Here is a 27,203-nt window from a genome sequence, read left to right on the forward strand (position 1 = left end):
ATATCTTATGGATATATTACTCCTAATTTCACAGTTGGTGTACACCATGTGTGTACACCCTGTGATATTACTCATAATATACTAGACAGATATTACTCCTATTATCATAATGGGTTTACACCATGTGTGTACACCCTGTGAAGCTACTCATAATATACTTGGAAGATATTGCTCCTAATATCACAGTGGGCGTCCACTGTGTGTGTACACCCTGTGATATTACTCATAATACCCTAAGGAGATATTACTCCTAAAATCAGAGTGGGTGTACACATATGGTGTACACCCTGTGATATTACTCCTAACATCCTATGGAGATAATCCTCTTAATATCACAGTGGTTGCACACCCTTTGAAATTACTTGTTATAACCAAAAACACATTACTCCAAATACCACAGTAGGTGTACATTCTGTGATATTACTCAATATCCTAAAAAGATATTACTTATAATATTACAGTGGGTGTATAAAATGTGTGTACACCCTGCATTATTTCAAGTAATATTCTAAAAACATATTACTGCTAATATCATAGAGGGTGTACACCCTGTGATATTACTGAGAAAATTCTAGGGAGATATTACTTTTAATATCACAGGGTGTACACACATAACGTACACCCACTGTGGTATTACTCGTAATACACGAGGGAGATATTACTCCTAATATCACAGTGGGTGTACAACGTGTGTGTATTCCCTCTGATATTACACATAATATCCTCTGGAGATTTTGCTCCTAATAAAACAGTGGAAGTACACCCTGTGCATGCACCCTGTGAAATTTCTCGCAATATCCTAGGGAGATGTTACTCCTAATATCACAGTGGGTGTACAACATGTGTGTATTCCCTCTGATAATACACATAATATCCTCTGGCGATTTTGCTCCTAATAAAATGGTGGGAGTACACCGTGTGCATGCACCCTGTGAAATTTGTTGCAATATCCTAGGGAGATATTACTCCTAATATCATGGTAGGTGTACAACATGTGTGTATTCCATGTGGCATTGCATGTACTATCCTAGGGAGATGTTACTCCTAATATCACAGTGTGTGTACACCATGTAATGTTACTTGTAATGTATTAGGGAGATATTTCTCCTAATATCACAGTGGATGTACACTATGTTTGTGCACTTTGTGATATTACTTGTAATATCCTAGGAAGATATTTCTACCATAATCATAGTGGAGGAACACCGTGTGTGTATACCCTGTGATATTCCTCATAATATCCTAGGGAGATATTACTCCTAATATCACAGTGGGTGTACACCATGTGTTTACACCCAGTGATCTTACTCTTAATATTATAGGGAGATATTACGCGTAATACTAGGAATATATTACTCCTAATACCATAGTGGATGTTATATTACTCATAATATCCTAGGGAAATATTACTGTTAATATGTCAGTGAATGTACACCCTGTGATATTACTAGTAACATCCTAGGGAGCTAATACTCCACGTGTGTACAACCTGTGATGTTAGGAGTAATTTTCTAATGAGATATTACGAGTAATATCATAGTGGGTGTGCACAAAGTGTGTAAACCCTGTGATATTACTCGTAATATTTTATGAAGATATTGCTCTTAATATCACAGTGGGTGTGCACCCTGTGATATTACTCATAATATACTAGGGAGACATTACTCCTAGTATCACAGTGTGTTTACGTCATGTGTGTACTCCCTGTGATATTACTAATATCCTAGGGAGCTATTACTCCTAATATCACTGTGGGTGTACATCCTGTAATATTACTCATAATATCCTAGGGAGATAGTACTTTTAATATCAGAGTTGGTGTACACCTTGTGTGTACACCCTGTAGTATTACTTGTAATATCTTACAAAGATGTTACTCCTAATATCGCAGTGGGTGTACAGCCTGTGATATTACTCATAATATCCTAAAAAAGATATTACTCCTCATATTACAGTGTGTGTACACCCTGTGATATTACTGGTAATATTCTAGGCAGATATTACGCCTAATATCACTACATTCTAGGGAAATATTACTCCTAATATCACAGAGTGTACACCCACTGTGATATTAAGAGTAATATCTCCCTAAGATATTATGAATAATATCACAAGGTGTACACACATGAGGAAAACCCACTGTGACATTAAAAGTACACACAGGGTGTGCACACCCACTGTGATATTTGCAGTAATATTGAAGATATTATGAATAATATCACAGGGTGTACATTCACTGTGATATTAGCAGTAATATCAAAGATATTTTGGATAATGTCACATAATAATGCCACTGTGATATTAGCAGTAATATCGAAGATAGTAGTAATGTCAAAGATATTATGAATGATATCACAGGGTTTACACACATGTTGTATCCCCACTGTGACATTTGCAGTAATATCCTTGATAGATATAGTGAATAATATCAGAGTGTGTACCCACAATGTGATATTAGCAGTAATATCGAAGATATTATTAATAATATTACAGGGTGTACCCCACTGTATTACTCCTGTATTACAGGGTATACACCCATGGTGCACACCCACTGTGACATAAGCAGTAATATTGTAGATATTATGAACAGAATCACAGGGTGTACACACAGGGTGTACACTCACTCTGATAATAGCAGTAATACCATAGAAGATATTATGAACAGTATCACAAAGTGTACACACAAGGTGTATTCCCACTGCGATATTAGCAGTAATATCATTGAAGATATTATTTTTAGCATCATAGGGTGTACACCTACTGAGATATTAGCAGTAATATCATCAAAGATATTATGAACAGCATCACAGATGTATACCCACTGTAATATTAGCAGTAATATCATCAAAGATATTATGAACAGTATCACAGGGTGTACACCTACTGTGATATTAGCAGTAATATCATTGAAGATATTATAAACAGCAATATCCCTCTAATATTTATAATATGCAGTGTTCACACACTGTGATATTAATGAAAAATCTCTCTGATATTTATAATATCCAGTGCTAACACTCAGTGTTTACACAGTAAGATATCAACAAAATATTGCTCAGATATTTATATTTAGTGTAAACACACTGGGATATTAATGAAATATTGCTGTGATATTCATAATATCCAGTTTCCCCACACTTTTTACATACTGTGATAATAATGAAATATCGCTCTGATATTTATAATATCCAGTGTTTACAGACAATGTTTACACAGTGATATTAATGAAATATCACTCTGATAATTATAATGTTCCGTGTTTACACACTGTGATATTAATTGAATATTGCTCTGATATTCTTAATATCCAGTGTTTACACAGAATGTTTACACACTGTGATATTAATGAAATATTGCTCTGATATTTGTAATATCCAGTGTTTACACAGTTATATTAATGAATTATTGCTCTGATGTTTATAATATTCAGTGTTTACACAGATTTTAATGAAATATCACTCTGATATTTATAATATTCAATGTTTGCATGCAGTGTTTACACACTGTGATATTAATGAAATATCCCTCTGATATTTGTAATATCCAGTGTTTACAGTGTGATATTAATAATATGTTGATCTAATATTTCTCATATCCTTTGTTTACACAGTGTTTACACACCGATATTAATTAAATATTGCTCTGATATTTATAATATCCAGTGTTTACACACAGTTCTTACACAGTGTGATATTAATGAAATATCACTCTGATATTTATAATATCCAGTGTTTACACACTGTGATAGTAATGAATTATTGCTCTTATAATATCCACTGTTTACACACGGTGCTTACACAATGTGATATTAATAAAATATTGCTCTGATACTTATACTATCCAGTGTCTACACACTGTGATATCAATGAAATATTGCCCTATTTATGATATCCAGTGTTTATATGCTGTGATATTAAATATCACTCTGATATTTACATTATCCAGTGTTTAAACACAGTGTTTATACACTGTGATATTAATGACATACCATTTTGTTATTTATAATATCCAATGTGTACACACTGTAATATTAATGAAATATCACTCTGATATTTACAATATCCAGTGTTTACACACTGAGATATTAATGAAATATAGCCCTGATATTTATAATATCAAGTGTGTACACACTGTGATATTAATGAAATATCACCCTGACATTTATAAAATGCAGTTTTTACACACTGTGATATTAATGAAATATCACCCAGATATTTATAATATCCAGTGTTTACACACTGTGATATTAATGAAATATCACCCTGATATTTATAATATCCAGTGTTTACACACTGTAATACTAATAAAATATTGCTGTGATATTTATAATATCCAGTGTTTACACACTGTGATTTTAATGAAATATCAATATTACTACTAATATCCAGTGTTAACACACTGTAATATTAAATAGTGTGATACTATTCACAGTCTCACCAATATTACTACTGATGTCCAGTGTTAACACACTGTAATATTAAACACAGTGTGGTATTATTCACAATATCACCAATATTACTACTGATGTCCAGTGTTAACAAACTGTGATATTAAACACACTGTGATATTATTCACCATATCACCGATATTACTACTGATGTCCAGTGGTAACACACTGTGATATTAAACAGTGATATTGTTCACAATATCACCGATATTACTACTGATATCCAGTGTTAACAAACTGTGATATTAAACACACTGTGATATTATTCACCATATCACCGATATTAGTACTGATGTCCAGTGTTAACACGCTGTGATATTAAACAAACTGTGATATTATTCACAATATCGCCGATATTACTACTGATGCGCAGTGTTAACACACTTTGATATTATTCATGGTATCACCGATATTACTACTAATATCCAGTGTGTGTTATGTTAGCTGACAAATGTTTCTGGATTAGTGGTGAAACTTGCATTTTCAGGTTTTCTAGATAACTATCTGTTTATTGGAGTGGTGGTTTTTAAAAAATGGCTACACAAAGTTTTTGACACTCTTCCCATCAAGTGGCAGGGTCTGTCTCCCCTCCCTTGGATCTCAGCAGGCTTAAAACCAATTAGTAGAGATGAAGTGATGTGCTGAGACTTCTGCAACTAGATCATAAAAGGCGGGTAGCTTCCATCCTGTTCACTGGAACACTCATGCTCTGATCTGTCATGTAAGAAATCTGACAATTCCGGAACCACCATGATGGAGACAGTACTTACAGGCACTCAAGTCAACAGTCACAATTGAACTCCCTGCTGATGACCGACATTGACAGTCATTTGTAAGTGAGCCATTGTGGATGGCCAACCCAACCAAACCTTCAAGTAATGGCAGCCCCAGCAAACATCCATCTGCAACCACGCGAGAGACCCTCAAATAAGAAATGCCCACAGAGGTTTTCTCAGGCTCCTAATTAACAAATGTGTGAGCGAAACAAATCGTTGTTAGTTTACAAAACTTCTTGGGTAAATTGTTATATGGCGATAGTAATCGAAGGCATTATGGTTTGTGGACTGTTACGCTAGGAGGGGACTGAATGAAAGGGAATGGAAGAGGCGAAACCTGTGTCAGACATTCCTAAATTGGCTTGTAAATCAGAATCTTGTGGGAATTTGTAGAGTCTCTAAGTCTTAGGTGGGCCCAGGAATGTTTATTTTAAGAATAATCTCCTGTGGAAATGCTAAACTACTTGTATCACAATAGTAGTAAATGGACAAGTCAAAAGGACATGAATTTCTCTCCCTCCACCATGGGATTCCCTTCTGTTATTTTTTTTCAAAGTTTTCCTGAGTATTTATTTCTCCAGTGAATTCAAGATCATTTTGCCATGTTCCTCCCAAAATCTTGTTGCTCTTTTGATTGTGATCCCATTAACTGTATAGGGTAATTTATGAAGAAATACTATTCAATACTGGGTGTTCTTATCCTAGAATACAGTTCAGATGCTCCTCGATTTATGATGGGACTACATCCCGATGAATCCATTGTAAATTGAAAATATCGTAAGTTAAAATGCACTTAATACACCTAAGGTACTGAACATCATAGTTTAGTTCTACCCACCTTAAATGTGCTCAGAAGACACATTAGCCTACAATTGGCAAAATCATCCAAGAGAGCTGATTTTATAACAAAGTGTTGAATATCTCATGTAATTTAAAGGGTACTATACTGAAATTGAAAGTCAGGATGCCTGTACGGGTACTGCGGTCAGAAAGTTTATTTTGCCAAGGTTAAGGATGTGTCCGTGACACAGCCTCAGGAGGTCCTGATGGTGGTTCTATACATTTTAGGGAGAAATGAGACATCAACAAATATATGTAGGGTGTACATTGGTTCGATCTGGAAAGGTGGGATGACCTAAAGTGGGGATGGGGGCATCCAGGTCATAGGTAGATGAGAGACAAACGGTTGTATTCTTTTGAGTTTCTGATAAGCCTTCCACTGAAAACACAATTTACAGGAATAGTCACTTAGGCCTTAGTCTCTTAGTGAAACAATATGGCAAAGGAAGCAATCAGATAAGCATTTGTCTCATGGTGAGCAAAGAGAGGACTTTGAGTTCTGTTCTTTGTTCACAAGGAATTTCCTTGTGGCCTAGTGATATTTGGGGTCCCAAGATTTATTAGTGAGTTCCATTTAGCTTAGTGGTTTGGGGGTCCTGAGATTTATTTTCCTTTTTCAATGGTTTCTACTGAATGCATATCACTTCTCCACCACTGTAAAGTCAAACACTGGTAAATTGGGGACCATCTGTATGTTCCGCTTTCTCCAAGTGTCTCTATGCGTCCGTTGGCAGGGCCATACCGTGTCCATTGTATACATCCTACCTATTTCTGTTAAGGTCTATCATAGGTGTGTTATGATTGCAAATGGGATTTTCTACCACTTCTAGTTAATTTTTAATTGATATTTCCTATAGGAAAGCTGTTTTTTTGTATTTACTTTGTAATCAACCACTTACTGAATTACCTTATCTCTGATGGTTTCTCAGTTGATTCCCTTTTGTTTAACACACATCATCTGAAAATCATTTGACCTCCCACTTTCCAAATTGTATACTTCATTTCTCTCCCTTGCTAATTACATTGGCCAGTGCTTCCACAATACCGTTAAATTGTCATGATATGGTAGGAATGCATGTTTACTAATGCCTTTTGTTTCCAGTTTGGCAAACTCATACCAATGAAATCTGATACAAGCAACCCACAATCAGCACCAGGGGTACCACTGACATATGACACCACCTTTATCAGCTTACTTCTTCAACCTGGCCTTGATACATAGTGCTCATTTTCACAATCCCAGTGGAATAAGAGGTCAGTAAAATTTCTTCAGATTCTCTGAGACAGGCTGGACCTCCTCCCCAATGGGGAGGGGTGTTCCAGGAGTGGTCATTCCTTTTGCATTCTTCTATTACAACCAAGTACAGTATATAATGATGGCTCCTCAGTGGGAGAGGTCAATCTTTTTTTTTTTTTTTTTTTTTGAGATGGAGTCTCGCTCTGTCGCCCAGACTGGAGTGCAGTGGCGCAATCTCGGCTCACTGCAAGCTCCACCTCCCGAGTTCACGCCATTCTCCTGCCTCAGCCTCCTGAGTAGCTGGGACTACAGGTGCCCGACACCACGCCTGGCTAATTTTTTGTATTTTTTTTTTTAGTAGAGATGGGGTTTCACCATGTACCATGTTGGTCAGGATGGTCTCAATCTCCTGACCTCGTGATCTGCCCGCCTCGGCCTCCCAAAGTGCTGGGATTACAGGCGTGAGCCACTGCACCCGGCCGGGACAGGTCAATCTTAAAGGCCTAAGTGATGACACACAGCAGAGGCTAAGAGGAAGTGCTGTCTATCTCTCATCATTTACTTCTTCCTTGTCTCTCTGCTACTGGAGAATGGCGTGGAGAAATCAGGCTCTTAGAGATGAGTATCAGCTTTCTCCTCTTGCCTGCTTTGAAGAGTGTTCAGGGAGCAAAAGGGTTCATGCCAGGTGCGGTGGCAAGGCTGAGGCAGGAGGATGGCTTGAGCTCAGTTCAAGATCAGCCTGGGCAACATAGGGAGACCATGTCTCTAAAAAAAAAAAAAAAAATACTGAGTGTGGTGCCTCATACCTGTAATCCCGGCACTTTGGGAGGCCGAGATGAGTGGATCATTTGAAGTCAGGAGTTCAAGACCAGCCTGGCCAACATGGTGAAACCCCATCTCTACTAAAAATTACCCAGGTGGAGGCTGGGCTCGGTGGCTTACCCCTGTAATCCCAGCACTTTGGGAGGCCGAGACAGGCAGATCACCTGAGGTTGGGAGTTCAAGACCAGCCTGACCAACATGGAGAAACCCCATTTCTACTAAAAATACAAAATTAGCCAGGTGTGGTGGTACATACCTGTAATCCCAGCTATTCCGGAGGCTGACGCAGGAAAGTCACTTGAACCTGGGATGTGGAGGTTGTGGTGAGCCGAGATCGTGCCATTGCACTCCAGTCTGGGCAACAAGAGCAAAACTCTGTCTCAAAAAGACAAAAAAACAAAAACAAAAAATTAGCCAGGCAGTAATGGCACGCGCCTATAATCCTAGCTACTCAGGAGGCTGAGGCAGGAGAATTGCTTGAGCCTGGGAGGCAGAGGTTGTGATGAATCGAGATTGCCCCACTGCACTCCAGTTTGGGTGACAGAGTGAGACCCTATCTCAAAAAAAAATTAGTCTGGTATGATGGCGTGCACTCATAATCCCAGCTACTTGGCAGGCTGAGGCAGGAGGATTGCGTGAGCCCAGGAGTTCAAGGTTGCAGTGAGCTACAATTGTGCCACTGCATTCCAGCCTGGGGGACAGAGTGAGACCTTGTCTAAGAAAAAAAGAAAAGAAAAGAAGAAAAGGAAAGAGACACAGAGAGAAGGAAAGAGAAAGAAGAAAGAAAGAAAAGAAAAGAAAAGAAAAGGGCTCCATGAAGAAAACAAAAGAAAAAAGAAAAGAAAAGAAGGGAAACAAATGGACTCCATCTCCACTGTGCTATTAAGTGGGCAAGATTATTAACTGACCCAGCGGTTCTTTCCTCCCCTTCCAAGTCATAACAGCAGAACAGTTTTCAAGGAAAGGTCTAACCAAGCCAGAAGTGGTTGAAAATGTATTTATTTTTTTCAAATGATCTTTTTCAAGCAATAAATAAAACCAGACATATTGACTTCTAGAAAACCAAACCAAACAAAAAAAATCCCCTAAACTATATACATCCTACAGAAATACAGGCATATCAAATGTAGAAATGATATCACTCTGAAAGAGGGGGCTATTTACACAAGCTACAAGAATTGCATTGCTGTCTTTAAGAAGTCTCCTCCTTGAATAACTCATAAACTCTAAGGGAGAGAGGGTACTGGTGGGGAAGCGGGGTTCAAAGAGGAGTCATGCTCCATCTTTATTGATGGACAAGACAGTCTCAAGGAAAAACATCAATACCCAAACACTGTATTGAGTCCCTTAACAAGGCTCCACAGATCAGCTGCCTTTCAAAAAGCCTGGAAGGGTGCTCCACTCAGGAACTCCCAAGAGAAACCATCTTGTCCCTCAGCCAGGCTGGGACTGGCGGTGAGGCCATGCTGAGTCAGTGGGAAACCCATGTCTGTGGTTTCCACAAGACAACCTGGCTCTGTGCTGTCACACCCAGCCTCCAACAGCGCCTTGACATCCAGAAAGCATGGCAGTTTCCCAAGCTTGGCTGCACAGGGAAAGCACCCAGGGAGCTACGAAACACACTGATGCCTGAGTCCTCCACCTAGAATTGGTTGAACTGGTCTAGGAGAGCCTGGGTATCAGAATTGTAAAAGTTCCCCAGGTAATTCCAACGCAGGACCATGGCTTTACTACTACAGGCTTTGTTGGTGGCCAATTCCGAATCTCCAGCCTCTTCCTGTCACGTTGGAGTCAACTATCCTATGTCCCTCTCTCCATCTTCCCAAGATTTAAAAACCTTTCTCATGGCTTCCCAAATTGGAAAACTCTCTGGAATCCAGCGTGGATGAGCAACTGAACAAAATGGCCTCGGGAGGGAATGATGGGAGCTGGGGTCTACCAGTCACCTGCTCTTCAGCCTAATACTGCTCTGTGGGAAAACTTGGTCCATTTCTCCCACGGCTCCTCAACACACACCCCTGGGTCAGACATTCTGGGAGGGAATAGGCAGCATTCTTCACTCTACAGAATACCCAATGAGCATCCTGTCTTTCATGGCCAACAGCAAAATTGGCAATCAATGAGGGTCAATGCTTTCCTGTCATTACAGAAACTTCCCATCACCAGAATCCCTTCATGGGAGGGATGGATGCCTACTGAAACTCACTGACCTTTTGGACTGACCCTGGGGTGGTATCTTCATCAGAGCTATTGTAAGTCATCCAAAAGGCTTCTGACGAAAGAATAATTTTTAAAAAGTCCCTCTTTCCAATCAAGCCAACGTCCTATTTTATTTCTAAAAGTTTTGGGACTCGTGCTGTTATCAAGTACAATGAAAATGGCTTTATAAATAGCTGTTTTGACATTGTGATAGAAGGCTTGAATTCGGAGGAAAGATGTCGCTGGAGCTAGTCCTGAGTTCTGACGGTCCCTGTGGTGGGAATCCAGCCTGGGAAAGCAGGACAGTTTTGGCAAATGTGTACTCGTTCTATAAAAATGGAATCTGTTCTGCAGGTTACCGTCCCTCCCCGCCCAAGCAGCCCCTCTGTCCTGTCTCTGCTGCTGGGACCCAGGGCTTTTTCAGCTGCAGAACCCACTGGAATTTCAGGAATCAAGGGAAAAGTGGGAATGTCCAACTGTGTTGTCTCTAAATGGTTCCATTGTCCGGGAACCCAACCCCTCCATGCTTCACCCTGAACTGTTATTTCTAGAGGAAGCAGGGAGCCTCTGGCTCTTCTAAAAATTGCCAGTGGGAGCTATGGCCTCACCCACAGGCAGAGCTTGGCGAAGTCGGGATGAATGATGTCATCACAGGTTCATGGTTCATGAAAGGAAAGGTAACCAACCTGGTCCTGTCTAGGATGCCAGATGAGAAAGAGTATCCCAACGTGACGGTGAGATGAGGCTTGACGTTATTTATGGGTGAGCAAGAACGTTCATTAGATGTAGACTCTCAAAGGGCTAAAAAAAACCATGCTCTCACTTCTAGACAAGTTTGCAATAACCTCTAATCTGGCACTCCATAATAGGACTGTTCCACAATACTACAAACAAAATAGCATGTAGCTTGTTCCCTCCTCCCTCCCCCCCAAACCCTCCCCACAGAAAACGCGTCTCTCTCCAAAGCCATTCCCTATTTAGAAAGGCCCAACTAAGGATTCAAAATGGCACCCACGTGCCCACAATAGATTCAAAATGGCGCCTGCGTGCCCATGACACACATCACGGGAGCCAGCGGCCAGCCCCCTCACCAGCAGTCAGCCCCAACTCCACCCTGGTGCTTTGATTTCCAGTTTGGGAAATTCATACCAATGGAATCCGATGTAAGCAATCCACAATCAGCTCACTGATGCTCTCTTGCCCTTCCACACTTCGAGAAGACCTGAAATGTGGTGTCCATTCCCCTCTTTATTCAAAAGAGGACCTTCAAAAATATTCACCTAACTAGGAATTTAAAGAACACAAGAAATTGTTGGTATATTTCACTTCAGGTAACTGCCCTAAAATTAAAACCTCCAATTTATGCAAAAAAAGAACAGATGGTGTTTCAATTTACAAAAGGATTCATTTCAGGGTTATCTCTAGTTGTCTGGTTTCTCCAATGGCTGGCCTTGCCAAATGATTTGCTGTAGGAAAATTTGAACTGCACCCAATTTTCCAGGAGCACCTTAGTGTGATATGGCATATTGATCACAGACGATAGACAAATCTTAGGCAGGTTTATGCGGAAAATGCTCCAATCACCCAGTGATCATCAGAGAGAAAAAAGCTTGACTTATTGTGGTCTAAAATTGCTTCGGTGGCCTACATGCCCATGAACCAGCTTCAAAAGCAATTCACATTGGTCATGATGACACACACCTGCAGTCCCAGCTACTCAGGAGGCTGAGGTGGGAGGATCTCTTGAGCCCAAGAGTTTGAGACCAGCCTGGGCAACATAATGAGATCCTGTCTTTTTTTTTTTAAAGGCAATTCAAACTTAATCCTTCCCTTTCTTCCTCCTCCCACCCACCCCGCCTGCTTCTCAGTGGCAACAAATGCAAGTTGCTCATCATGCTACCTTGCACATACCTACAAGACACCATTTATTTCCTAACTGCCTTGACATCTGCATGCTATGGTGCGCAGCTGTTTGACATCAACATAAATATATTCTAAATCCACTGTCACTAGACTTTTTGTACTTACATACTCTGAAGAAAGTCTTAATAAATACTTTATTATTAAGCATAATTATTCACCTGTTGGTGACTGAGAAATGAAAACCACACCTTCGAAGATTTCTTTTAAAAAACGAAATTCCTTTAACTACAACAACGACAACAAAGGGACAAGTACACAGAACCAGGCACTTCTGGGAAACTTGTCTTCTCATCCCTTTGCCCTCCCTTCCTCCCCCTTTAGTAAAGCTGGTTGGGCACATTTGCTAGGATCTGTGGGTTTCATCACTTCAAGCCTTACTGCTTAAAAAAATGAGGTAAGAAATTTCTATTGGAAAAGTGAAACTGACACATAAACCAAACCAAGGTCTTCCCTGGCTGCTGCAGCAGCCGTTATTGCTCTAAGTTGGAGTGTTCTGTTTGCTTTTATTATGTATTTGGAGTCCTTATTGCCATTCTGGCTGGCCTCGTCGTTGGCCAAGGAGAAATGATGGGGAAGGAGCTCGGTCGCCTGCTCCCAGCTGCTCAGTCCCAACTTTCTGCCCGCAGGCGGCTCGTCCTACCCTTGCTGGGAGCCAGCTCTGGTTCTGGGGCCCCCAGGGCAGCTCTAACAGCTGGGAGAGGTGGTGATGGGGCTGTGCAGATAGGGCAGGCTGCTGGGGGCCGAGTGCACGCCCACGGAGACCGGAAAGCTGAAGACGAACTGCGAGGTGGGGGTGGCGGGTGTCTTGCCCCGCTCCCGCAGGGGTCCCGAGGGGCTGGCGGCCTCCGCGGCACAGGACGTGGCCAGCACCTGGGACTCGAACTGCAGCAGCTGCCCCATGAAGCTGAAGTTGGGCGAGATGATGCTGCGGCGCTGCTTAACGAACTCGAAGGCCTCCTCCAGCCTCACCCGTTTCTTCATCATCAGGTAGGCCAGGCAGATGGTGGCCGAGCGCGAGATGCCCGCCTGGCAGTGCACCAGCACGCGCCCACGGCAGTCCTTCACCGCATCTGCGGACAGGGTTCAACAGGTTAGTGCACGTTTCTGCAGACCCCAGCCCCGACGAGGGGCACCGGCCAGCCCCTGGGGTTGGGGGGGCTCTGAAGGAAGGACTAGCCATGCTAGTCCCCAAGGACTGGAGAGGAAGAAAACCCATGTAGGAGGGTTTCTAGAATGCCCCCCATTCTGAGGTCTATTTTCCCGAATCACTATGCTGGAGCTGGTTAAATCCCATTATCCGTTCAAGGATTTCCATTTGCAGAAGCAAAACAGTGGGGTCCAGGGTGGTGGCTCATGCCTGTAATCCCAGCGCTTTGGGAGACTGAGGAGGGCGGATAACTTGAGCTCAGGAGTTCAAGACTAGCCTGGACAATATGATGAAACTGTCTCTACAAAAATACAAAAATTAGCTGGGCATGGTGGCGCACTTGTAGTCCCAGCTACTCCAGAGGCTGAGGCAGGAGAATCACTTGCACCCCGGAGGCGGAGGTTGCAGTGAGCTGAGATGGCGCCACTGCACTCCAGCCTGGGCGACAGAGCAAGGCTCTATCTCAAAATAAATAAATAAATAAATAAATAAATAAATAAATAAATAAATAGAAATAAAATAAAAACTGTGACTCAATGCTCCCTGTGTCTTCCTCTCCATCCAAAAACTCTTACCATCTAGGCACCGAAGCCATGCAAGGGGAAGGTGACTGGCTCTGCAAGCTAAGCCTGGGTGTAGGCCCATCTTCTCTCCTCCCTCCCGACCCAACATCCAATGTGCAAACCTTCCCAATGAGGAAGAGGGGGAATGGGGACCCTTGGATTCAGTGCCTCCAACGTCCACTTTCAACCAGGCTTACAGGGGTTCCTTCTCATCCTTCCCACCTGCCCTCAGACCCAGGAACCCTAGAGCAGGGCCAGCCTACCGATGTACTCTATGGCTTCCATGAACCAGGAGCTGATGTCAGCCTTGTGGTTATCTTCCACCGGGATGCACTTGTACTGATAGTGTCCTTCAAAGTGGTTTGGGCAGTCTGAGGAGACATTCAACAGAGCCGTGATGCCCAGGGCGTCCAGCATGTCTCTCCGGGCAGCATGGTAGGCACTGCCGAGGTAGAGGAAGGGAAGGATCTCCACAGGACCCCCCTGCACAGAAAGGGAAACAAAGGCCCCTGAATGACATGAGGGTAAAGTGCTTGGCACAGGGAGTGGAAGCTTGTCTGAGAAGAGCTTTCCTTTCCAAGCCCAGGAAGAATGCCTGCTGGGCCTGGCCCTCCCAGGCTCCCCCTGTAGCCTCCTGGAATTCTTGGAGGGGCGATGGGCCCAGTGGTACTTCTCCAGCCTTTGCCCTCTACTTGTGGGCAGAGAGGCCAGGGCAGGTAAAGTCTTGTAGGACTCTCCTGCACCTCCCCCATGGCAAAATAAGCAGCAGGACAATGCTGGCCTTATGGCACCATCTGTGACACTGAGTTTATATCTGCTAATCATCAAGCCATTTGCTGTGTGGTTTAGATACTTATTTGTTTTGATATGTATTCACTGGGCATATCAAAAACAGGTGTGCGGTGGCTCACACCTGTAATCTCAGCACTTTAGGAGGCTGAGGTGGGAGGATCATGTGAGCCAGGAGTTCCAAGACCAGCATGGGCACATAATGAGACCTCATCTCTCAAAAAATGAAGCTGGCATGATGGTGCACACCTGTGATCCCAGTTGCTTGGGAGGCTGAAATGGGAGGATCATTTGAGCCCAGGACTTTGAAGCTGCAGTGAGCTATGATTGCACCACAGAACTCAAGCCTGGGTAACAGAGTGAAACTCTGTCTCTAAAAATAAACAAATAAATAAGCTGATGCCCTCATGGCCACACAGACAAGAGAAAGGATCTTGGTAAAATGAGGCAACAGTGGCTTAAATTTAGCACATGAGATGTGGGCAGCAGAGTCCATCTAACTCAAAGGGCTGGAGGGTGGGCTTGTAAGAAACACAGTGGCTCAAGCAGGTTTTCTTGGAGGAAGGGTAGGTGACCATCTATGTTCATTTGGCTGATACATGGGAGCAGCCTGCCTGTTGGGGACCAAGATGTATTTCATGGCCTGCTACTTCAAAGGAGAATGACCTCAGCTTCCCAGAGAGCAGGTCTCCCAGGGCTTCTGGAGGCCTCCTCACTTGTCCGCACACCACGTTAGAGGCCAAGCCAGGGAGTCATGTCTTTAGACTTTTTTCTTAGGAGGATATTTAGAGAGGGAAGGGGAAGATTTCCAAGGAGTAAATAGGCCCTACCTAACATCCCACCCCAATATTCAGGGTTCACTGCATTCTCCCCAAATTGAGGCATAACATTCAAAGACTTAAAAAAATCTCAGGATTGGATGCAGTGGCTCACGCCTGTGATCCCAACACTTTGGGAGGCCAAAGCAGGAGGATCACTTGAGGCCAGGAGTTCAAGACCAGCCTGGGCAACATAGCAAGACCGCCCCCCATCTCTACCAAAAACCTTTTAAAATTAGCCAGGCATGGTAGCGCCACCTGTAGTCCCAGCTACCAGGGAGGATCCCTTGAGCCCAGGAGTTCGAGGCTGCAGTGAGCTATGATCACACCACTGTATTCCTGGGTGACAGAGCAAGACTGTCTCAAAAACAAAGACAAAAAACACCTTCAGAACTCTGAAAAGAAGGCATCCACTGGCCCCTAAGCTGTCCCTGCCCCCCACTTCCAAGCCTTGCCCCCCAAGTCTACCTGGTCATGTAGTGGGGTCCCACAGGAGCTGCAGCCCAGGTCCAAGGGCTCTGTGGCGCTGGGGGGAACCGGGGGTGGGATGGCTGCCAGGGCCTTGGTTTTAGAACAGAATTCTGGGTACTCGGAGGAAAACCTCTCATAGCCGCCTGTAAAGGAGAAAGAAGCTCAGGTTAATGGGGTCACTAAGCCAGCAGGAAGTCAGAAAGAACTCCTACAGACTCAGGCGGGCTGCTAGGAAGGCAGGGGCTGGCGTGCTCCATATTGGCCACTAGGCGGCGTTGTGGACCTAGAGAATGGCCATGGAGCGGTTTCCAGAGATGGAGAGGACACACTCGCCAGGACTGCAGCAAAGCTGGAAGGATAAGCTTTATGGACAAGACTTGGGTTAGAGAGGTAGACATACAAAGGAAGACGTGCAGGGGGATGTGCAGAAGGGACTCTGTGGAGCAGCTCCTCAGGACAATGACAAAATAGAGAAGGAAAGGTCACGCTGGGCTTCCAAGGACACTAAGTACCTGTAGAGACACCTGCCACCCGATTCCAGCCTTTCCTTGGGGGAGGTTCTCCAATGTGAGAAAGAAGGAAAAAAAATGACCCTGGTACAAACTCTTCTGGATCTCAGCAACGGAACAGATGTCCATTGCACATCCTCATGAACAGCTGTTCCGTCACCTAGAGGCCAGAACAAGAGGAAAACGGGCTTAAATCTAAATAAACCCCTCATGCTATGTGCAGGTTTGGGGCAAGGGAGAATTTCCAGACCTGAGAGTGGGTAAGCCCTGGGATGGTTATCTGTGGGATCATCTTCCAGAGAAGGGAGATCTTTTAAATAAAAGAAGATGATAAATGGCCAGCTGAGCTGGGATAGGGTGAGTGCTCCTATCCAGGAGGGGTGGAGGCAGGTGGGATACAGGGAAAGGCCACAGGGAGGCCATCCAAAAAGGCAACCTTTCAAGCCCTATCTCTGGCTTTCTTGTGATCTCTGGGACTTCCTTTTGCGGCCAACTTCCAATCCACAGTGCTATCAATGGATGGCCCTGCTTTTATTTTTATTTTGCAGTTTCTGTAGGGCGAGAAATGGATTCAATTGATTCAGTAGGGCCTGTGCGTTGGAGAACCACCATTCCAACAGACCCATTCAACTGATTCCAATGACAAGATGGCCGACGGTCCCGGATGTCGCTACCTTTGCGGTCTTCATGACAGTGACATAGGACCTCTGTGCCCTAGGGCCATTCATAGAAATTTTCCAATGTGCAGACATGTGACGGTGAGTCAGTCACTTGCCCCAAATCCCAACCCTAAAGACTGCTTCCTACTGAGAGGAAGGAAACGGTTCTCTACCACGTCATAAGGCTTATAGAAACAGGGCGTACATTTTTTCCTCTCTGACCAGAGGCTTCTCTATTCCCCTCCTCTCCCTCCCTCAGGATATAAATGGATCTCTCTCTGGTCACAGGCCCTTGTTCCTGCTGAGTCACAGTGACCAGCCTCCCTGGATGGAAAACCTGCTGGTGGGGCTGGTACCGTCAGCCTCGGTCATGCTGGTGGCCTCGGCAGCCACCTCATCACAGAAGCACCCCCTCCCTCCCATCATAAACCCCTTTCCTTATTCGGCTGCCACCACTGCTGCCCAAAATGCAGTAATTAGAGGATGGGGGAAGAGGAAGGAAATATCTGTCTGCAGCTGAAGTCCTTCAGGGGCCTCTGTGATGGGAAACTTCAGTCCATGCTCCCTTTCAGAGAAAGTGGAAGGGAAACTCATTCATTAACAGAGGTTGAGCACTTGTATCCCAAGCCATCACTTGTTACTCTCTATATATACACTTCTCTAGGATTTGCAAAAATTCTAACTACATGATCCTTTTGTCTATTACATAATTTGAGCTATTAAAACACATTTTAAAACGACATGTTAGACACAGGTTGTGCCCTACAAAAACTCACCACCAAGACAGACAAGCTGTCGCCTGCACTGGAAAGTGAATGGTTGGGTGGCCCAGGAGTGCCAGGGCAGGCCTCACGGTCACAGAGCAGAGTGGCCCTTGGGGCTGGAGAAGCAGGAAGAGCCCAGAGCAGTTGAGAGGATGTTGTCTCCATTGCTGAGGGTATGGAACAGGGCACTGGAGTGAAGTTCCGGAAAGGGCACAGGCTCTGCCATGAGGTTGCACCCCACACTGAGCATGTATCACCTGTGCAGCCCGGGCTTCCTGAACTTCTCGGAGCCTCCTCCTCATCTGTAAGTGATGAAAGTCCCCTGCACAGAGGCCTTTGAGGACTGGTCCCAACAGCCAGGCTCTGTGCCTGGCATCAAGGAGACAGATCACGAAGTTTTCCCTTCTCGGTGTCTACATGGAGGGGTGCCCTTGGGTGCCCTCAGCAGAGATCCTCAAAGGCCAGGGACAGGGTAATGCTGGTAAGGTACTGGGCATTTGACAGCCTGCTCTCCCAGAAACCTGTCTCTTGGTTTCCGGAGACCTCCAGACCTCCATCTTCTCTCCCAGGCATGGCCATGGCTGCCACTCAGCAGAACCCTTGTCAGGGACCTGGCACCGGCTGCTGGCCACGGAGTGGTGTGGGGGGCAAGGAGGGCCCAAGTGACCCATTTACTGGGGAACAGGCTAGATCTGGCCTGAGGGGGTCGTTCGTCATCTCCCCCAGGCTGATTGCAACTGTCTGGAAAAGGCACCATTAGAAGGCGGCAGAAAAATGATTACGGAAAAGTCAGTTCCCTCTGAGGGAGTTTTAAAGAACAAGCAAAAATGAACAAGGTGGGCCGGGCGCGGTGGCTCACGCCTGTAATCCCAGCACTTTGGGAGGCCGTAGCGGGCGGATCATGAGGTCAGGAGATCGAGACCATCCTGGCTAACACGGTGAAACCCCGTCTCTACTAAAAATACAAAAAATTAGCTGGGCGTGGTGGCTGGTGTCTGTAGTCCCAGCTACTCGGGAGGCTGAGGAAGGAGAATGGCGTAAACCTGGGAGGTGGAGGTTGCAGTGAGCCGAGATCACGCCACTGCACTCCGGCCTCGGTGACAGAGTGAGACTCCATCTCAAAAAAAAAAAAAAAAAAAAAAAAAGAACAAGGTGAAGAAGCAAATTCGCTCAAGGGGCAGGAGCACTGGAAGGTTCTTGTCCCTGACAGTGGTGGCCAGCTTTTGGGGGTCTGTGGCTGGTTTCACAAGATGCCACACTAAAGGGAGTTCCTTCTGGTGGGCCCTGGGCTGTACTCAGGCCAGCACTCATGGGTGAGAACTATGTGTTCTGGGCTGGTGGAGCCCGGAGGACACAGTGAAGGTGACGCGGGAGGATGCATGCAAGTTAGCATTTATCCATCGGTGGAAGAAGCTGCTCAAGTCCACCCCCCACAGGGCCATGCCCCAGTAAGTCATCTCTGGGTGTCAATCTATGCCACCTCTGCCTTCCACCCCTTCCTGGTGGGCCCTTCTCCAGGGGGCACTGCCTGCAGGTTTCATCAAGTGAAGACAGACTTTTCATGCAAAAACAGAACTGATCCAAATAGGGCACTGCTGATATTTCACCAAACTCTGTTTCTATCCATTGGTTTCCTAATCCAGGCTGTCATTAAAGAGTCATGACCCACATTTTTAAAATGGAATACAATAGAATAGGAATTAGGAGGATGCATTGCCCTTAAAGAGGATATCATTTCATGGAACTTTTGTTCAGATGTGCATGTATCCCTCTCCTGGGTCATGATATAAATTAAAATGTGTTTCTTACTGTGGGTGGGGTCAAACAAGATTATTCTAAGGCGACTTCCACTCAGTCCCTCCTACCCATCCCCAAATCCATGCAAGTACTATAGCTACAGCTCTTTCAAGAGCTAGATTTAGATCACCAAGTTTTATCCCAAAAAATCATGAAAGGGAAAGCTTCTCCTCATTGTCTACAAAGGGGCTGGGCTCCATCCCGTGCCCCTAGCAGGTGTGCAAGGAGAATTGGAGACAGATCCAGGTGTAAGTCCATCTCGACTTGTGGAACTTGGACAAGTATGTTCCCTCCTCAACTCTGGTTTTTCCCACTCTCAAAATGTAAGAATTTCTGATTATAATGATCTTTACGTTCCAGTATCCTCTGCTTCTAAATATCCAGGATCTACTTATTTGCGGGTCAATTTTGCCAGCTCTGAGGCAGCAGGTGCCTAAAATCTGCATTTCTATCTCTTGAATAATTTCATTGCCAAATGTGCCATTCTGAATGAATGAATTCTGTTTTTCCTATGCCCTTTGAATGTATGAAATGAATGTATTGAACGTGTCTGTGTCCTACTGAATGCAGTTCCATAAGAGGTTTCTTACTAATTTCAACCTGTTTTTCCCATGTCCTTATTTAAGAATATATTTTCTATTCCTAAATCTCTCATTTTATCACCTTTATTTTACAATTTGAAAGTCTGGAAGAAAAAAAGGAGTGTGATTTTCATCAGACTTAATTGAAGAATAACTCCATCTACGGTTCAACTCCGCCGTGCCTCGTCCTTCTCACATCCGCATACACGGAGGCAATTTTCAAAGTTTAGTGGAAATGAGGACCCCTCATCAGAAGCTCTCCACTGCACTCCCCCATCCCTTGCAGGAGTAGGAGATAATGTATGTAAAAGTACTTTACAAAGGGCAGATTGATGTAGCGCTGATAGTATAACCATAATAGGACTGTTAATGGGATCTGTGATGGGGAAGACTGTCCTTTGGTGGTGACTATGGTCATGGAGCTTTTTTTTTTTTTCCCCAGACAGGGTCTGTCACTCTCATTCTCTCACCCAGGCTGCAGTGCAGTGGCACGATCATGGCTCACTGTAGCCTTGACTTCCCTGAACTCAAGGAATCTCCTTGCTTCAGCCTCCTGAGTAGCTGAGACTACAGGAACATGCCACCTTGCCCGGCTAATTTTTGTATTTTTTGTAGAGACCAAGTTTGCCATGCTGTCCTGGCCTCAAGTGATCTGCCTGCCTCAGTCTCTCAAAGTGCTAAGATTGCAGGTGTGAGCCACCACGCCCGGCCTTGGTCATGGATCTTAATGTGGCTGCCACTTTTTCCCCATTACGCCCCCAGCACTCAGAATAGTGCCAGATCCCAGGCAGGGCTCATAGCCTTGCTCTTGCCAGAAAAGTCATGCTCTTGCATGAAAGTCTGGGGTTGTTTGAAGGCCATTTGCCTTTGGGAACTCTATGTGACTGTTGACTTAGCAAGCACCTATGTAAATGCTGAGCTGTATTTAAAATCCAACTAAGTGAACTTCTCACCTTGAGACTCTGAACACAGACACCTGGACCTTCCTGCCAGCTGGCTGACACCTAACGCCGTGCTGGGGGCTCGAACTGGTTTGCAGTCTCTCCCAGTCCTCCTGGGCGATCTGCTATGTTCAGCAAACTGGCTTCCGTTGGAGTGAACTTTTCTTCCCATCATGCTTCCTCTTTGTTAGCCAGGAACTGCCTCCCGGTAAGGAAATCAGCTATCTGGTTTCAGATATTCTGATTTTTTTTCAAGGAATTTCTTGACTCGGTAAAGTGGCCACCCTTTTTCTCTCCCTCATTTTTCTGAGCAGTCCATTTTTGTGGGTGGAGCCCAGCTCTCCTATAACCACCCAGGATAAGCCCAAGGAAGTCGTGACGGTCAAATTTCACTCTCAGTTTACACCTACATCTGTCTTTAGTTACTTTTGTTAGTTGGAGACATCCAATGTAAATGATGCCTAACATAGTGAGTTTGCTTCATTGTAAAAAATCACCTGTAAGACCTAGCACTTACACTTCCAATCCTTGGCTGCCATGGGCATTGTATTACACTTGCAAGCAGAAAGGCTATTATATTTGCAAGCAGAAAAGCTAGTCATTTTCCCTTTAGGTAGAAAAGGTATGCAATATTGACATCCCCCAGAGCTGTGCTGTTTGATGCCATTGCCCTCCTGGGGAACTGAAGACAGAGATGGCAATGGTGGTGCTAGAGAGAGAAAAAACAGAAAAATGTCACCAGAGTTTCCAGAGCTGTTAATTGTGTCCCTCTTCCCCCACATTCATCAGTGGCCTTAGTGACTGTTTTCTACAGAAAGGGTAATATCACAGGCTGTATGGTCAGGCCCTGGGCTATTGGATGCTATCGGGTACTATAGGGTGAGTGGAAGGAGAAACTGGACTATCTAGATGATCTTCCCCATTTCTCGGACAGCTCCAGGACAGCTTTTAAATTAGAACTGACAAAGGCTGAGGGAAGTTTTAGGTAGATGGAAAGGAAGGTAACGTTTTTGTACCTGAAATCTTTTTGCATAACAGACTATTTTATTATTTGAGGTTATTAAAGGCAAATAATAGGGTAAGAAAAAGCTCTTTTTGTCTTTCTCTAATGACCAGGGGAGTCTCAAACTCTAATCCAAGGATTTATGAATGAGAGAGAAAGGGATTTCAAGAAGTGTATTGTGATAAAATCGAAAAACTAAAATTTCCAAACTGACCCTAAAAGTGCCTTACAGGATTTTAAATTAAATGAGTTTTTAAAAAATTACCCCACTGGAAATCCTTTACTAGCAAAGATAGAAAACATTAGATTTTTCGTTATTGCTTTTAGCAAAAGTCAGGTAATCTGAGGAAATGTAAAGACTAGGCTGTACTTTATTGATATTAAGCAAAGTTTACCTCCTGCCACCTGCATGGAGTAACCAGTTCAACATGGTTGAAGTAACCCTTCAACGTGGCAGAAATAGAAAAACTGAATTTTAAAATGCAATTAATTAAGAGAATTAGATAGCTTTGGCTGGAAATGCTACTATCACTTCTGAAAATATTCTGTTGCTTTTACTGCTTCCCCTAACCCCTCCAAGAATGGCAGACACCAACCATCAGGCCTTCCACTGCCTTCCTGTCCTGCTTTACAGACATGCACAGGCACACCTGAAATGAGACATACATACATTCCCTCGCTGGAAAATAAAATGAATTACTCCACTAGGAAACACATTCTCCAACCCTTCACCAATTCAGGCATTTACTAGAGATAATCTAACGGGCTTTTTCTTCCTTTGCTTCTCAAAATTCCCCTTTAGGTCTCTGCCCCAGAGCCCCCTCCCGGGAAACCACCTTTGCTCCACTGCACTGGCTTCCCGGCATGGAAGGGAGGTGTATCTGGAGGCCTGGGAGACACCTTGATTTCCTTCCCCAGCCCCTTCCCGCAGAGCTGTGGGAGCAGATACTGACTTTTTCCTTCTGACCTCTCTAGGGATGCCTTTCCATTAGAGGGCAAAGAGGAAGAAGAGGAACTGGGTTAAAGATGGCCTCTGCTGAATACATATGTCAAAATCAGCTAAGCTAAACCGAATAGGGCCCAGTTAACCTCAAAGATGTTCACCACCACAGCAGAGCAGGCTGGAAGATTCCCCCATCTCTCAATTTTAGGTGCTTGCTTCCAAGGGCAGGCTCCCTTTGGAAGCAGAAGTTGAACTTCTGGCTAGGAGGGGCTATTCCAGAAGAGACCGAAGCTAAATCTGTGGCCCAGGCCTGCACACCTCCATCTGCAAGGATGTCCACTTTGAGATGCAGAAGATGATCCTCCCTGGCCGCATCGGGGCCGACTACGAAAGGCAGTGCAGGCTCCAGGAGGAAACAGCCCTTAAAGTACTTCTCTTCCGTTGGCCAGGCACCTCGTCACCCACCAGAGGGCTGTCATTTTACCTAGAGGCCTGTACTACCCAGTCACCAGCCTCGCCCCGAATCTCCAGGGCTCTCGAATCGGTCCGGCTCGGGAAATAGAGGAGGTTGGGGAGGGAGGACTCTCAACAGGATTCACGAGGGACAGGGAAATGCCGCGCGCCCTGGGGATAAACCTTAAAAAATAATCCCTCTCTTCCCGGGAGCAGGCCCTAAGTGGCTGCACTCCCGGAAGCCCAAGGGCCGAGGTCCCGGAGCTGCCGCTCCAGGGCGGTCCTCTCGAGATTTCTTCCAGGAAGGAAAGCAAAACACAACAAAACAAATCCAGACTCCACGTGGGGCTGGAACCCAGTCCCAGCCCTGCTGTGTTCTCGCGGGTCCCGGGTTTGGAGGCCAGCGAAGGAAGGCGCGCCCGCGCTCTCCATCGGGGGGACTCGAGGGCAGCGCCGTGCGGGGAACATCCCGGCCAGCCCCGGCCATTCGAGGGGACTTGCATCCCAGAGGAATTGCACTCATCTCTCCCACCAGCGCCGACAAGCTCAAACAATGGCGCGGACGCCCACCCTGGTGGCTTAACCAGGACCTGGTCCCGCTCAGCGGCCAGGCCTTCCGGGGCAAGCCCCTTCCTGGTACTTTCTCTTGGAGCGCTTTGGGGAGAAGGGAGGGGGACTGGGCTCATTTGGAGGAGCAAAAGACAGCCCTCGCGGAAAAAGAAAGAAAAATCAGCAAAATCGCCTTAGCAGTTCATCCAAAGGTCAACAGCAGCGTTTCCCCAGCAGCTGACAGGTCAAATGGGCAGGAAACAACTGCGGAGAACAAAGCCCCCCGCTGTTCGGCAGGGGCGAACCCGGCTCCTCCGCACTGAGCAGTTTTGTTGTGCTTTTTGGAGGGGAGAGGTTTCCACCCCCTTTCCAGCTCCCTTCCTCCCTGGTGGACAGGTCGGAAGAGGAGCGGAAAGGAAAGGAAGGGAGGGAGGCTGCGAAGGCGCCTGCGGGGGGAGGAGCGGCTCTTTGATGGGTGTGTGCGTGGGGGTCTGAACTGCCTCCCGGGCTCGGAAGCGCAGACCCTACCCGCGGGAAAGAATGCGCGGAATGCGGCGGCGGGAGGCGGGGGCGCAGCGCGGCAGGGGGCGCCCGGACCCCACGCGCCTTGCCCGCTCCCCAGCCCGAGGGCCGCGGACCCACCCGGCCCTGCAGGTGTGGCGGGCGCCCGGTCCCTCCAGGGACTCGGACAGCACGCGATTTTTCCAGGATTTCCGACTACCAAATGTGACAAGACAGCCCCGCCGCCGAGAGTTTCGCCAGGGCTCGCTAAAATCCGGCACGCGCCGCCATCAGATAGTCGAAAATCCGGGCTGAACAAAAGGTGGTCATTCTCCGCTGCCCGGATTTGCAGGAGCTAGAGGACAGGTTCCGCCTGGCGTCCCTCAGATACCCAGTCCTTCAGCCTCCCGCTTCCAGAGCCTGGATCTAGCCCGGGACGGGGATTGGCCACCTTCCAAGCTGAGCTCGGAGTTGGGCAGCGGGAACGCAGATACAGATCGCTCTACACAGTGTGTGCAATCCAATCTCCCTTTCTGCATTTGCCAGGGTCTTGTTTTCAGTGAAACTGGCAGGGCCAATTGTACCTCGGTGCCTACCCCTCTTCACCCTTTTCTCCACCTCTGGGATTCTCCCCGTCCGGCTCAGTGCAGGGCCCCAGCACGCCAAACCAACAGACCTATCTTGTCCCCACGCGCCCCGTGGTACTTGGAAACTGTTCCCGGGACTCAAGATGGACCTCGCAGAGGAGTCGCTTCATCCTCGAGGCTAGGACCGTTAGCGTCAATAAATGGGGCCTCGCTAGGACCGTGCGGAATTCAGGTGACCGGAGGAACCCGTCCGCACTGTCCCTGAGGACTTGAACCTCGCACTTGCACAGAAACCTTGCAAACCCGTACACACCAACACACACAAAGGGGCGCGCGGGGATCCCCGCAACCACGAATCACGCCGGGGACTCCTTCCCATGCCAATAAGGCGCAGGCCGCCAAGACCCCCTCCATCTCCCCCCCCCTCCAGCTAGCGCCCGGAGCCCTCGTTTACCTTTGAGCAGGCAGATGTCGGTGCGCTCGGCGTTGCGGCGCAGCGCCTGCACCACCAGCGACACCGTGCTGTCCTCGCGGAGGCTCTCGGCGCGCGGGCTGCGCTCGTCGTAGACGATGACCGCCGAGTAGAGGCCAGAGCGCAAGCGGGCGCGTACCTCCTCCTCGGCGGGCAGGATCTGCTCCAGGCTCACGGAGCCCTTAGCCCGCCGCCGCACGATGGTGTTGCAGCGCACGTTGACCGAGCCTCGGATGTAGCCCGCGCTGTGCGCCAGGAACGGTCTGCAGTCCAGCAGCAGGCACTTGCCGCCGCTTGGCAGCCCCAGGGTGCCGTGGCTGCCGCTGCCGCCCGCGCCGCCGCCGTTCTCGTCCCGGTTCATCAGCCTTTTGAGCACACTGCAGTCCATCTCCCGCAGCTCCTCCATCGTCACCATGGTCGCCGGGAACCGACGCGGCGGGGCGCGCGAGGAAGAGAAGGGCACCCGGGCCGCCTAGGCTGCAGAAAGGGGCGGGCGAGAGCTAAGAAGGGATGCCTGCAGAAGTGGCCGCAAACTTGGTCCTCAAGGGCTCCCGCGGGCGAGCCTCTTCTCCCCGGTCCCCTTCCTCCCGCAGCCTCGCGGTCACATAGCAGTCGGAGCGGCCTCGGGCGCCCAGCCGGGCGGCGCGCAGGGCGGAGGAGGAGGCGCCGGTGGAGGAGAGTGTGTTTACGAGAGAGGACCGCAGACTCTTTTCGGCGGCGGTCTCCCGTGTATTTTTGCCGGTCGCGCGGCTCCTGTCGCCACTGGCGCCGGCGCTGCCGCTCCCCAAGCTCCCCCGGCGCTCAGCGCACTGCCCCAGCCAGAGTTTCCTCCTCGGCTTAGAGATTTATTAATGCTCCTCCGCGCTCCCGGGGGAGGGTGCGCTAGGTACTACCCCGCCAGGCCCCGCCCCGTTCCATTCCGGGCCCCGCGCCGTCCCCCGCCCCCCGCGCTGACTCCCCGCCCCCTTCGGGCCCCTCCTCCCACCCCCTCCCCGGAGCTTGAATGGAGCGCGGCCGCTGGCTCCCGGTCACGGGAACTCGACGTCACAAAGAGCGGAGTAAACAGGGCGCCGGGTGCTCGCCATCAGGCCCATTCATAAAACCGAGGCCGAGAGGAAGAGGGAGGCGGCCTCCGACCCGCCGCCAGCGGCGGGCAGCGCCTGGACTTTGTGAATGGAGCGCGCGGCGCCTTTCGCCGTCTGCCCGCGGGCCTAGCCTGTGCCGCGCCTCCAGCCCGACACCGGCACCTGTGCAGCCGCTGCACCCCGCCGCTAGGCGGGCGGCGCCAAAGGAAATAGCCGGCTGAGGAGGCCAGGGCTCGGGTTTGAGCTTTCATCTCTTGGCACCTTCGCGCTTCCCCGCGTGACAGCCCCGTAGGTTTTTCCCGGTTACCCAAGTAGAGAGGGGACCGG

General features: G+C 47.0%; 1 protein-coding gene across 1 annotated transcript; it reads right to left on the minus strand.

Annotated features, from left to right (window-relative positions):
* Positions 1 to 12,441: 12,441 nt before the first annotated feature.
* On the minus strand, positions 12,442 to 26,676 carry DUSP4 (dual specificity phosphatase 4). Its single transcript, XM_003272928.3, has 4 exons — positions 25,774 to 26,676; positions 16,030 to 16,175; positions 14,218 to 14,437; positions 12,442 to 13,314 (listed from the first exon to the last, which is right to left on the minus strand). The coding sequence occupies exons 1-4, from the start codon at positions 26,204 to 26,206 to the stop codon at positions 12,929 to 12,931; spliced, it is 1,185 nt and encodes a 394-aa protein (XP_003272976.1). The 5' UTR covers positions 26,207 to 26,676; the 3' UTR covers positions 12,442 to 12,928.
* Positions 26,677 to 27,203: the final 527 nt, after the last annotated feature.

The sequence above is a fragment of the Nomascus leucogenys genome, chromosome 8, assembly GCF_006542625.1.
Source record: "Nomascus leucogenys isolate Asia chromosome 8, Asia_NLE_v1, whole genome shotgun sequence".
NCBI classification, from domain to species: domain Eukaryota; kingdom Metazoa; phylum Chordata; class Mammalia; order Primates; family Hylobatidae; genus Nomascus; species Nomascus leucogenys.